This window comes from Malus sylvestris, chromosome 7 (assembly GCF_916048215.2).
Source record: "Malus sylvestris chromosome 7, drMalSylv7.2, whole genome shotgun sequence".
NCBI classification, from domain to species: domain Eukaryota; kingdom Viridiplantae; phylum Streptophyta; class Magnoliopsida; order Rosales; family Rosaceae; genus Malus; species Malus sylvestris.
The window spans coordinates 33,100,326-33,113,850 of record NC_062266.1 but is presented as its reverse complement, the minus strand read 5'-3'; the positions used below and the strand labels follow the sequence as shown (position 1 = coordinate 33,113,850).

At 38.0% G+C, this 13,525-nt stretch overlaps 2 protein-coding genes and 2 pseudogenes across 2 annotated transcripts; all 4 read right to left on the bottom strand.

Annotated features, from left to right (window-relative positions):
• Positions 1-530: 530 nt before the first annotated feature.
• LOC126629719 (uncharacterized) lies at positions 531-1,498 on the bottom strand. The gene has a single exon (XM_050299824.1). The coding sequence runs from the start codon at positions 1,403-1,405 to the stop codon at positions 620-622; it is 786 nt and encodes a 261-aa protein (XP_050155781.1). The 5' UTR covers positions 1,406-1,498; the 3' UTR covers positions 531-619.
• A 1,309-nt stretch (positions 1,499-2,807) lies between these two features.
• LOC126628776 (uncharacterized) lies at positions 2,808-3,558 on the bottom strand (annotated as a pseudogene).
• A 2,403-nt stretch (positions 3,559-5,961) lies between these two features.
• LOC126630035 (uncharacterized) lies at positions 5,962-7,090 on the bottom strand (annotated as a pseudogene).
• A 486-nt stretch (positions 7,091-7,576) lies between these two features.
• On the bottom strand, positions 7,577-12,869 carry LOC126628572 (uncharacterized). The gene is made up of 10 exons (XM_050298312.1): positions 12,644-12,869; positions 11,289-11,510; positions 10,936-11,072; positions 10,780-10,824; positions 10,646-10,699; positions 10,177-10,281; positions 9,870-10,073; positions 9,697-9,782; positions 8,462-9,480; positions 7,577-8,349 (listed from the first exon to the last, which is right to left on the bottom strand). The coding sequence occupies exons 2-10, from the start codon at positions 11,464-11,466 to the stop codon at positions 8,075-8,077; spliced, it is 2,103 nt and encodes a 700-aa protein (XP_050154269.1). The 5' UTR covers positions 11,467-11,510; positions 12,644-12,869; the 3' UTR covers positions 7,577-8,074.
• Positions 12,870-13,525: the final 656 nt, after the last annotated feature.

Genomic DNA, 13,525 nt, shown 5'->3' with positions numbered 1-13,525 from the left:
ATGTGAGACTTTAGAAATAAGTAAATGTAAGTTTTTCTCCTTAAGAGGTCGCACTTGGTGCGATGGCAAGTGCCTTCGCCCATGAGCGGTAGGTCTCGGGTTCGAGACTTGGGAGCAGCCTCTCCATAAATGGGGGTAAGGCTAGCCGACATTCACCTCTCCCAGACCCTGCATAAAGCGGGAGCCTTGTGCACTGGGTACGACCTTTTTTTTAAGTTTTTCTCCTTGACGGTAGATATGAACATTTACTCATCACCAATGCCTTTTCAAGAATTTGAATATGTTGGAAGGCCATATTTAATCTTAAGTTCCACAGAGCGAATTCGATGACTGAGAAACTTTCATGCACCGGTTTCACAAACCCACTTCATGAAATCAGTTTATCATGTACAAAATCATGAATGTGAGACCTTCGAAATAAGTGTATCCAAGTTTTCTTACTTTTGGTGACGGTAGAAGCGAACATTTACTCGTCACCAATGCCTTTTTCAATTTCAATTCATTCACAAGTAGTATTCATAAAATTCACATTCTATGAAGATCTTTTATTCATTTATTTTTCTTTAACATTAATAAACGAAAACGAAAAAAAAAGGAAAAGAAATAAGTACGTTGAAGATCAGTAATCTTTCAGTTTATGGGAAGAGTAATACTTCTTGAAAGCCCTAGGAAGATAGAAAGGCAACAAGAACCCAAATAAATTGAAGCACCAAAACCCCATATTAGCAATAGCAAGTCCTCTCCCAACGTACAATCTTCTTGCAGATCCACCGTACTCCTCATACTCTTTGGAAAACTCACTCTTCAGCCACTCAACAATGGTGAATATCCTCCTGGAATTATAGAAAACCGGCACGAAAACACGTATGGGCGTTGAGAACCGGTCGCCGAAAGCCATTCCTTCCATGAACACCTGACTTGCGAGGAGAAAAACGTGCGGGGAAGCGGCGCTGATGCCTTCTTTATCGCCTTCGAAAATGCCCTCGAAAATGTAGGCAATGGGGAGCAGAAGGCCGATGATGGCGCCCGTTAGGACGTAGAGGCGGAGGATTTTGTTTTTGGGGTTGAAAACTGTGGGGTCTTTAGAGGAACTGAGGGCGGGGAAAGCAACTTTGGAGATGAAGTTCATGTAGATCATGGAGAAGACAACGAAGGCAAAGTCTTGGGGACTTACCATGCCGCTGGCGGAGAAGACTACGACCACGGCGAGGGCGTTGAGCTGCCGGAAGGAGAACATACCGCCACCGGCTTTGCGCGGAGAGGCGGTGGCGCTGGAGTGTAAAGTTGGGAAGTTCTGATGGGAGGTGAGTTTTGAGGAGGTTTGGTCGTTGTGTTCCTTGAATTCATGTTCTTGTTCTTTAGGGAGGCTAATGTCACTGCAGGTTGGACCAACCCCACCTGACATATTTTTGTGTTCGTGTTGATTAGGGTTAGGGTTTCTTGCAGAGAAAGAAGAGTTGAAGAGAGAAAATTGTGAGAGGTTGAAAAAGGTTAGAGAATTAAGAGCTGGGGAGAAGTATGTAGGGCAAAGCAAAAGGTGGGGAGGGTGGACAGGTGGCAGTGTAAAAGGGATTTCAGGAGGCTGGTGAGTGGACATCATTTTACCTTAAATACTTTTGTCCAAGTCAAAGTGGCTTTTGCTGTTCTTAAGCTTAGTCTACACTTTTATTGGATAGTGTTGTTTAGGGGTGATAAACGAGAAAAACTTCAGTAGGACGGTGGGATGAGTCGGATTATGTACATTGTCGAAGCCTCCTATAAAGCATAACCTGTATTTTGAAGATGTAAACAAATACTATAAATTTCGACCTCTTGGAGAGTTCTCTCGCAGTAATGAGATTCTATAATAATCTAAATTCATGTATTAAATAATAATAGCACTACGTATACGTAAGTATAACTCATATGAAAATTACTAGCCAACTTCCTATCTAATATTTTTCCAGAATTAGACAGAGAAAATGTGTGATCCACTTACAGGCCATTGAATTTGGTGCAATGACAAAATGCTAATGTTTTAGTGAATCACAGGGTTTGGATACTGTGCATGTCGTGTGGCAACGTGGCTCGTGTAGTAAAACTAAATGACAAACCTACCGCTTCACTAACTTTGTGACAAGATGGTCGAGTGTCCCTGCATGCACTGACATAACTACGTAACAAGAAATGATCGAATTTAGACGTTATTCGACCAGAATCAAAATAAGATTAATGCTAGAAATGATCGGATTTATTATTCAACCAGAATCAAAATAAGATTAATGCTAAGTAAATTAAATTCATAAGTTAAATTTATAAATTAAATGATACGTCATTGAAATAAACATATTAATTAATATTTAAATAATAATTTAATTATAGTTTTTATATTTAGAATTACTCTAAAAATGATGTTTCTAAGAAAGTAACTACTAACCAACTATTATGAATTCGAAACGATGAATTCAAATATTATTGGCACTTGAAAAACGACAATAATTAAAATTATCGAAGTTTTTATGAAGAGAAATGCAAAAGAGACCCACAAACTCTTCACGAACTACCTATCTCATCTTATATTTTTTGCACAATATTTATAATGTTAAAATGTGCTGTAAAGTATTAAAATGATAAAGAGTCTGTGGAGAATTTCACCTTGTGAGATTCTCCTTATTAGCATTTCCCTTCTCAGAAAAAACCAAGCAAAAATGATATGTTTTCGGCACTGTAAAAGAAGGAAAGTACTGAAACCAGCTACTAGAAAATTTAATGAGTTAACATCTTACAAAGCTTCATGATATCTTCATACAAAGGCACTTGAAACGTCTTCAATCTTTGACTTCATTGTAAGCCGAGTAATATTTCTTGAAAGCCTTAGGAAGATAAACAGGCAACAAGCACCCGAAAAGATTAAACGACCAAAACGCCAAGTTAACAACTGCAAGCACTCTCCCAACGTACAGCCTCTTCGCAGAGCCACCGTACACTTCTTCATCTTGTTTCGAGAACTCACTTCTAAGCCAATCCACTAGGGTAAAAATCCTCTTGGAGTTGTACAAAACCGGCACGAAAATGCGTATCGGAGTGGAAAATCTGTCACCAAAAACCACTCCGTCCATGAAAAGTTGACACGCAAAGAGAAAAACAGGTGGTGTAGCTGCTTTGATCCCTAGCTGGTCGTTCTCGAGAACGCCCTCGAAGATGTAGGCTATGGGGAGGACAAGGCCGATGAGGACGCTGAGGACAATGTAGAGGCGAAGGAGCTTGTTGTGGGGGTTGAAGAATTGGGGCTCTTGAGAAGAAGGGGGGACGGGGAACACAAACTTTGAGAGGAAGAAGATGTAGAGGAAGGAGAAGAACGAAAGCCATGTCCCCGGGGCTGACCATGCCGCTGGCGGAGAGGACGATGATGATGGCGAGGGCGTTGATCTGCCAGAAGGGGATGACACCGAATCTTTTGAGTTTCGAGGAAGTTGGATCGGTTTTTCTTTGTTTGACGAGTTCATGTTGTAGCTGTTCTTGTTCTTGCTCTCTTGAGAGGGTGATGTCGTTGTAAGTTGGACCAACCCCACCTGACATTTTTGCGGCTCTGTGAGAAAAGTTGCTCTTGGTTATCGTTTAGGACTTAGATTTTACCTTGATAAAAAAGAAAGATCAAGAAAGAAGAAAGTTGTGAGCGTTTTCTTTTAAGGTTATTTGCAACTTGTATGGTTGTCTATTTTTCTTTTTTTGAGCCATTGTTCTTATCTTTTAAGTTTTAAGCTTAGTTTATATGCGAGATTGAGGAGTGTGTCACTTGGAGACCGCAACCGCATGGCATTCGGTTGGGGGGAACAACCAGTGTTTTATCTTACAGTCTATAATATCAGCACATGCGTGTACACACGTCAACTCGCAGCATTTAAATCTTTATTTTTTTAATATGTGATATTTTATTTAAGTTAAGGGTAATGCTTTATATACAAAATTTTGAAAACTAAAAGATATAGAAGTTGATGATTGATTTATTATTTAAGTGTTGATAAAAGTGTTCATTCATATTAGTGACACATCATTTAGTTTGCAAATTTAATCTCCCTAGCATTACCCTTAAGTTAATATCCAAACTCCGAGAGTAATTCGAATGAATGACATTACATTCATCATATTTTTCATACCATTTTTGTACTCTCTCTCTATAATATAGTAGGGCCGCCAATGTATATGTCATCTCTATTAGTCTTTTGACTTCGACTTATTAATAATTAAACTTGTTTGGAGATGGTACAAATCTGATATGAAAAAAATGATCGTCATGAGCGAATAGAATGTGGATCTACAGTGCATCTCACCTAAACCACCTATCTTCCTGAGTAGAAGTTTAGTTTCAAACCCCAGTTTGAATAGAAGAAGTACGTTACGCTAATCTGCCTTGAATGATCCACATCTTAGGATCAAGTGCTGATGAGCCCATTAAAGTAGCATTTTTGAATTAGCTATTGAGTTGAACACATACTAAACCTTCCTCGTCATTGGTTAACAAAACTTTCAATTTTTCTTACTAGGCATGTAGTGGTAGTTGCCCAAGATTGGTATACTAACAACTTTAGCTTCACATATATGTTCAACCCAACAAACATCTTAGCCTTAATTAGAACTTGCCTAACTATGTTTTAGTACATACTCATGTCTCTCAACTACCAAACTTACACTTCATTCACTATAAACCAAATCTATTGGGAAGGCGCAGGTTAGAACAGGCACATTTACATTGAATATATTGAATGTATCGCATACAATAAATTCAATTCAAATATCCATCTCCTTAATCAACTTGTCGTGTTCGTGTCAAATCTATTATCTTAATGAATTAATTAATTTAAGAAGTAAAAATTATTTATTTTTGTATCAAATCAATTAGTTTAAAAAAGTGAAAGTTGTTTATTTTCGTGTCAAATCCCTCTTCATATCGAATATTAAGAAAAATTCTTGAGGTTCTATGCACTTTTCATGCTATGAGATGCTTTCCCCAGGATTCTTATCACAGCTTTATTTATCTTTGTAGAATTTGATCCGTAAAGCTTTCATCTAATCAAGAAGTGCATGTACTCTTGTTTTCTCCTTTCTTTCTGTTAAAAGCATATGATTTGATGAATAAATGATTTTAGTTCAAACCATAGCTCGGAAATGAGATGGCACTTTTAGTTTGAGGGACCTCGGGTGTCACCCTAAATGTGTCCAAAACACGTGCCGAAATACTACATGTAATCACACCAAATTTTTTTTTATTCAATTAAATATAACACATGATGTATCATCTCATAAATGAAAGTTGATCAAACTCTTAAAAACCACCGTCGAAGGCTTAAATTGCGTGCTTGTTGCTTCAACAAATTGCTTTATTATTTTCATTTTCTCGTCGGAGATATGGAGCGAAATAGTTGGTTTGGATATATGAGATATATATATATATATATAAGAGTTCAAGATGGATGGTGGAATACGTACAATTATTAGAGAGACGAGGTAAAGTTCACTTCTACACTTCTAATAATATCGATATTGTTCTTAAGTTTGTAATTATTACCTGCATAATTTATCAGGATGAGATTTTATCATAAAAGATCTTGACGGAAATTTATCACAAAAAAGCCCAATGTTAGTTAAAAAGGGGTTATAAGAGCATCTCCAAAGGAGATGTCAAAATCCTAGGAATACCATTGTACATATTTGACATCAAAAGTCTCTCCAACCGAAATGTTATTTACTGACTGAATTTGAAAGCTTAGTGATTTGATGTCAAATTTGACATCAATATCAAATTTATTTTAATAATGGGTTCCTTATTCTACTAACATTTCAACCAATAAAAATTTTGTTTCAACATTTTTTTAATAATTAATCATTTAAAACTCTATTTAAATAATAAAATAATATTTAACAATTCGGTTGAAGAAGTACAAAATTTGACATATGACTTCAGATTGTCACATCAGTCATCAATTGTAATTTAACTCTTATAATTTGAGATTTCCTTTAGAGATGATCTAATGTTAAAACTATTAAATATCTTTTAGTACGAACGACGTGAAATTCAACAGAATACATATACAAGAAAACAATACGCAAAATGAAAGCTAAAATCCGAAAATTATTTTAACAGTGTCTACTCAATCTGTTTTCGCAGATGAGTAATATTTCTTGAAAGCTCTAGGAAGATAAATAGGTAACATAAAACAAAAAAGATCTAAACTCCAAAACACCAAGTTAGCAACAGCAAGTCCTCTCCCAAGAAGCACTCTTCTTTCTGCAGCTGCATCACAACCACCACCAACACACACTTTGGAGAATTCGTTCCTAACCCAATCCATAAGCGTGAAAATCCTCTTTGCGTTAAAGAAAACCGGCGCCAAAACCCTAATCGGCGTCGAAAACCTATCGGAAAACGCCACTCAGTCCATAAAAGCTTGACTAGCGAGTAAAAACACGTGCGGGACAGCCGCTTTGATGCCTTCTTGGTCTCCTTCCAAAAACCCGTGAAATATATACGCTATCGGCAGGGCGAGGCCCAACATGGCGCCGAAAGCCGGGCCGGTTTTGACCATTATGCCCTCGGCGTTGAAGACCGGCGGGTCTTTTGAAGGGTCGTCGGATTGAGGCGGGAAAGGTAAAGTCTAGAGGGCTGACCAAGCCTCTGGCGGCGAGGACCACCATGACGATGAGGGCGTTGAGCTGCCAAAAGGAGATGCGGTTCGCCCTGCGGGCGGTCTCCATGGTTTGGCCCCTTTTGGGGTTGAGGTACTTCAGGGAGCTTGCGGGGACGTCGTCGTTTTGTTGCTTGTATACATGTTCTCGTTCTTCTGGGAGGTTGAGGTCTGTGGGATCAGCCATTTTCTCTTGGTTACGTGGAATTTACTGGAAGCAAACTAAGAGCTCGATCGAAGTTAAGTAGGGGAGAGAGAGGATGGTGGATTTGGGCATAGAAAGCTGAGACGAAACTGGACACGTGGCAGTCGAGTAGGGATTTGATTTGTATACGTGTAATAATAACTGATAAGTAGACAAACCGCTTGCTTCTTGGATTGTTATCGAATTTTTAGTTTGGACTTGTTACATATAAATGCGTGTAAGAAGAGACCGTAGAGTTGTTATATCCGTTATCTTAACAAATTATATTATGTTAAACTCATTATCTTAACAAATTCTTAACATGTAATTTGATAGCGACGCGATTCGTTAATGGATTGTATCATTTTGATGAGTCAAGTTATATCAAATCCGTTATCTTAATAGATTTGTAACATGTGACGCGATTCGTTAATGGACCATATCATTTTAACGTGTGGATGCAACAAATCATCATGTTTGATGTAATCTGATAACGACACAACTCATTAACAAATTCTTAATGAATGACTGATAACGATCCAATGAGTGAACAAATTAATCCGAAACTTGTAATTTTCGTTTCGTTTCATATGAGTTAACGAGTCGTGCAATAAATAGTCTGTACAGATAACTCATGTGCTAGCCCATTAATAGAGGAATACATTCGATTGGGAAGTCTACACAATCGAATTTGATAAAAATTAAAAAAAAATAAAAAATAAAAAAAACATAAGCGAAAATATATTCCAATTTGATCAAAATTCTTGTATAATACACCTTTCTCAATTTCAACTTCAAATGCTGTGACCCGAAATGACATCACAAATGCACCTTCATAAACAAAATGCCTGTCCAGAAACCGACTCGTTTGGTCCGTCGGTCTCATCCACGACGCCATCGAGACGGTACGAAAAACGCATGACAACGAAAATAGGAAAGGACGGCTCAAACCACAAAACCAAATTTATTACACAAATTTTTTATAAAGGGAAGAAAAATCTCACTAATCAATCTGCTATGACAAAGAAAAAAGGACGGAACTATAACAGAAGTAAAAAAAAAAAAAAAAAAAAACTTATCTTCCAAAACTTGTTCTTCGATTTTCCGACAGAAGACCGCTGGTAAAAACTGGACCCCTCTGCTGCTACGAATATAATCACTGGCTAAACTGTGCACGTTGTATAACCCCGAAAAAAGAAAAGAAAAACCATCTCTTTACCCTCGATTACTAGGCAACTGCACTATGTTTCGGAATGTACTTGATCTTCACACCCTTATCATGCTTCGTCCTGCGCCTGACTTTAGCAGCTCCAGCAGTTGGCAAATCAAATGCCTCTCCATTTACAAGCCGGTTTTCTGCATTGCCAAGAATGCTGCGTTTAAACCTCGATGGATGAGTCGCTGCTACTTCTCGGTCATTTTGATTTTCCGGGCATCTGGGAGGTTCAGAGTCTTGGAATAGAACCAATTCCACATGATCTGCAGCAATAGCATCCTTCCATCCTGCACAAACAAGACGTCTATTTATTGTATTGTATTTTTAATTAACTTCCATGGGGAGCTGCTTGTACAAAAGATAAAATAGAACAAGATATAATAATGGAGCTGAACTCACTCTGTGCAAGAAAATCTTTTGCCGCATGGCTAGAGAAGCCCATCCTTCCAGTTTCATCGGGGTGAGTTGAGTCATTCCCGTTTCCAACATTATGGCCATCCACAACACACAATCCTTCACAATTTTCACTGTAAGGGTTTTGGCTGTTGCCCTTTTCAGCTACCACATTTATGTCAGATTCTTTGCTGCCCTTCTGAATTGGCATAGGACCTTTTGTTCCATTCCGGCTCACTGGCCTCCAAAGCTTCACTGTTGACCGGTTTGTGCCACTCTGTACCAGATCAGGTTTATTGGTTTTATCCTGAGAATTGTCCTTTGGCATTTGACCCTTCTCTGAAAGACAATCATCGTGAACACCAGCCTGATTATTACTTTCCTGGCAACAATTTCCAAGATTGACTGGTATAGAACCAATCAAAACCTCACGGTTCTTGATTTGATCTGGTTCAGATGCTTCTTTCTGTTCTCCAGCTTTCAAACTCCTCCCATCATATTCTGGTTTAGGCTTTCGACTCCATACTCTATTGCCACTGGAAGCAGCCCTTGCATCCCTGTGGTTACCATGGTGTTTTGTGGATGAATGCTTCGATGTTTGAGAACTATGACCTCCATGAAATCCATTGGGCACACCCCGCTGCGATTTTGGAGACAACTGCCATTGAGCAACTGCACGCCGACTACCATTTCCTTGCACCACCCGCCGTTCAACATTTGGTCCACTCGCCAAATCAACATGTCCAAAGTTAACTCCAGTCTGAGATTCGGGATCCGCACTTACATCCATGTTTGAGAGTTGGAATGATTCAAAAGATAAGCAGGCATGATCCAGCATATCCGAACTGGCCGTGTCAGAATCAAATGTTGCTGAAGGACTAGATGTTTCTACGAGTGGCACAGCCTCCAGAGTTTCATCAATGTTCTCCTTAACATCGACCTTCTCCCCATGTCTCTGATCCTTTTCCTTCAGTTCTTTCTGCCTAAGCTTCTTCTGCCTTTTCCTTTCCAACAGCTCTGTTTGCCTACAGTTATTCAGAAAATAAGACCAAACAGATTATGCAACTGATAAAAAACAATAGGGAACAGCTTAATCAGTCATGCTGGCCTATACTCTATATAGTGCCGAGTTTAAAGAGGTGACTTTTTTAAGAAAAAGGTAAAGGCACTGAAAATCTTCCCACCAACACAATTAAAAAACAGAATTGTGCCGAAAATCAAATAGAAATGCTTGTTTGTACCTTCTTTGAGCAGCTTCTTCTTCCTCCACTAGCAACTTCTGTAACCTCAAAGCTTCCGTATCCTTGTCAGCATGCCAGGCTTTCAACTGAGCAAAAAATCACCACAGGCTGAAACGCAATAAACATAGTAAAATCAACTATATTTAAAAATGGAAAGGAAGCAAGAAAGTTACCAATTTCTGTTCCACCAGGAAGCTTGTACAAGCAACTAAGTTTTTTGATTCAAGGCCAATTTTCCCAGCCTCCCCATCAAAAATATATCTTTGCATTGATATGGCTGTCCCAGACAGAAATGTCTTTTCACTTGCATCATCGAGGATAGAAAATAACTCCTGGGAAGATATGGGAAACCTGGAAGGTCTAGCTTGAAAAATATCCTGGATAAAAGGAAAAGAATCACAATATCACATCCATATAACAGGCAATGTGGCAGTTCATTACAATAAATACTCATACACAAGAAAAAGAATAATGTCTTACCAGAAGGGCTGAACCGGCCTTCAAATAAATGTGGGGGAAAGGAGAAAATCCTGGTTTCCGTATAAGTGTTGTCAATGCCTTTATAATTGAAGACCCTGGAACTTCCTAGAAAATATATTAAATTAGGAACTCTCCCTTAAACACTGTTTCTTTCACATGATTGCACTTAATTAACAATTTAAGAAATAAAATGTAGAAGCTAAATAAAGATGACACCAGCACAAATAATATAGTGACTTTGAAACAAATGAAGCCCACTAGAAATTAACTGGAGGAAGGGGCGAAGAAAAAATCATGGTAATTCAAAACTACGATCTGTGAGGACAAAAACACATTTACTATCCTACCCTAGTTTATGTTTGATGAATCTAAGCACGAGGGAAAAAAATGTCACTTAATACCATACCACGGAACATGATTATAACTTATGATGCATGACATAAAAACTAAGGCAAGTAACAGAAAATACCTCTAAAGTCACATTCTTGAATGATATAGCTTCTGTTGCCTCTTCTGGCGAGAGCTGGACAAAGACCAAATCATGGAAGGGTGAGAACATACACTAAGAAGAAGGTAGCATTACTGTATTCAAAGAATAAATACCTTATCCCAAAATTCACCTAGAAGCTCCCTATTTTTAGAAGAATCCTACAAGATGTAAACAAAATAAGCATTATGAACACAATGGGCGGCAAAAGATCGCAACTCACAGAAAAACAATATAGACAAATTTACAACAGTTAAAAATAGAAGGGATACCTTATCAAGCTTTTTCAATCGGTGATGCACACGTATGTGTCTTCTGTAGTTGATGGATGAGCAAAACTCTCGAGGGCACTTGTCACACTTTTGCATCTGCACTTTAATAGGAGAGTGCAGGGGCCAACCTGGAAGTTCTGCCAGAGTAACGTGTATCATCAAACACTTAGAAACAAATTACCTTCTTATGGCATAATATGTATATTAAAACAGCCATTGGCCTTAGCAGTGGATTGAGAAAGGCAAACCAAATGCAGGATACTCCCCATTAGGTATGGCACAAATCTCAATCTAATGGTGCACTACTTCTATAATCAAATAAAGTTGTGATTATACGAAATAGTTTCTAGTACCTTGTTGGTCTAAGGCATGAAGTAGCTGAATCCACGGGACTGGGCTATCCCCAGCCCTTGAGAAAGAAATAGATGGCTCTTTTGCAGCTTGTTTGATGATAGTGTCAAGGGAATCATTTTCCTCCTTTGATTTCATAGCAAACAGAGAGTTTGAGGTCGTAGGTTTAGCAATTGACATCTATACACACACAAACTTCAAATCCACCAGAGCACCGCGTGTCTCTGTACAAAATATAGGACAAATAAAAACAAGGTAAACATCTAATGACTAAGTGGCATTCAGTTGAACTGGGTTGAGGCACAAATATGCCGCATCTAAAGTGGATGCAGCAATTGAAAACAAGCTCAGGGCACAAAAGCATCCTATTTCATCCACATTACAGCTAAATAGATTTATTTCAAAACAAGTTGACGTGTCTAATAAGTCCGACAATGCGCAGTTATCAGGAAACATAAGTTACAACATCAATGGACATCATTGTTTACAGAACAGAATAATTCTCGACCATATTATCAAAGAAGCCACAATTATATTACATGTGTTCTTGTACCGAACTTAGTAACGCAAAAAAGAATTAGAACTTCCAGCTAACAAAAGAAATTCGAATACCTTAATTATTTCACCACATAAACAACCACCTAAAGATCCATAGATTAAACAACGAAGAATAGCATGAAATCTGAACAAAATCTACCATAAAAGATAGGAAATAGCAAAAAAAGTGAAAACCTACAAAATTCAATATCCTAAACATGTTATGAAATACAGATCCACCAGAAATATTGCATAGCGAAAAGTGCCTCTGCCTACGCATCAAACGAAACATTTATCGATATACCTCGTTATAGAAACATAATCATACAACAAAAATCGAAATAAAATCAAAAGTAGGTGAATGAACATATGAGGGGAAATTGAAACCAATGTTAAAAAGGATAGGAAACTTCAATAAATCTCACAGAATCGGCATGCCGGAACTCAAAATCATAAACATGCAAAATCAAAGTTAACCAGAGACGACTGTAAGACTTAGCTAAGTTGAAATTACACCATTAACAATTCCAAATACACCACAAATACATACACACAAATATATATAAAATTCGAAATCTCTTGGTTTCCTCTTCTCATTGCACAGATGCAGAAGAGTTCTTACCAGCTATCAAACAGAAATATAATTCTATTGAAAAAAAAATTAAGACTACAAAAAGCATGAATTCGGCGAAGCTTGGTAAGGTTTGGAAACACGTGATCTGTGATCGATTTGTGATATATATATATAATATGTATATGTATAAATGTATAGATATATATATGTGTGAGAAGGAAGTGAGGGTGTAATCGTTTTACGTACCAGTGGAGCGAGCAGAGATCGGTTGGAGAAGGGTGAGGACGTCGGGCGATCTGCGGGAATCGGAGCAGGCGGGAGGGAGATTCGGAGTGTTTGGCGGGAAGGAAAATCGCCGAGAAAATTCGAGAAAGTGACGAGCCGAGGGGGAACGGAGAGATAAAGTGAGGGAGTCCGTAAGGAGAAGATATAAAGGCGAGAGATGGAAGAAGGGAAGGGAAAGCCTTCTGTCTCTCTGCAGTAAAAGGGAAAAATATTTAATAAAACAAAAATAAAAAAAATTTGAGATTACGACATGAGAGGGCGGTTGGGTTTCTTCACGCGCCGAGGGAGAGAGTGAAGGGACGGCCTTGGGAATTGAGAGATTGACAGCCCTAAGTTGGTCCCCCTGGGCGAGAATTCAGTTCAGTATAATATTGGGCTTCGAGCCCATCCACTAAGATTGGACTTTAGGTTTTTTTATTTTTTTTTTAATACGTCTTGAGATTATTGAGGATAGTGATATTCACACTCTCATTTGAATGTGTTCAGTCCCACCAATGTAGCCAAAATTAGGATTCTTTTTTCTTATAGTTTTCAATGTTGTGTTTGTTCTTTATCAATGGAATAAGGGAAATTCAAACTTATAATATTTTTCTCCGTCTGAAAAAAAACAAGTATAATTAGACTAAGATTCGTGAAATTCATATGATTTTTTTCTATCCAGAGAATGATTGATATATTCCAATTGTATCTAATGTAAAACTCTTTAATCTTCACAGTCTCACACATAGACATGGTCCAAGCCAATTTACCTAGCCAACACATGTGTACTTACTTCACTCTTAAGTTTTTTTTTTTTTTTTTGGTCAAAACTTCACTCTTAAGTATTGACTGTTATCTTTTACT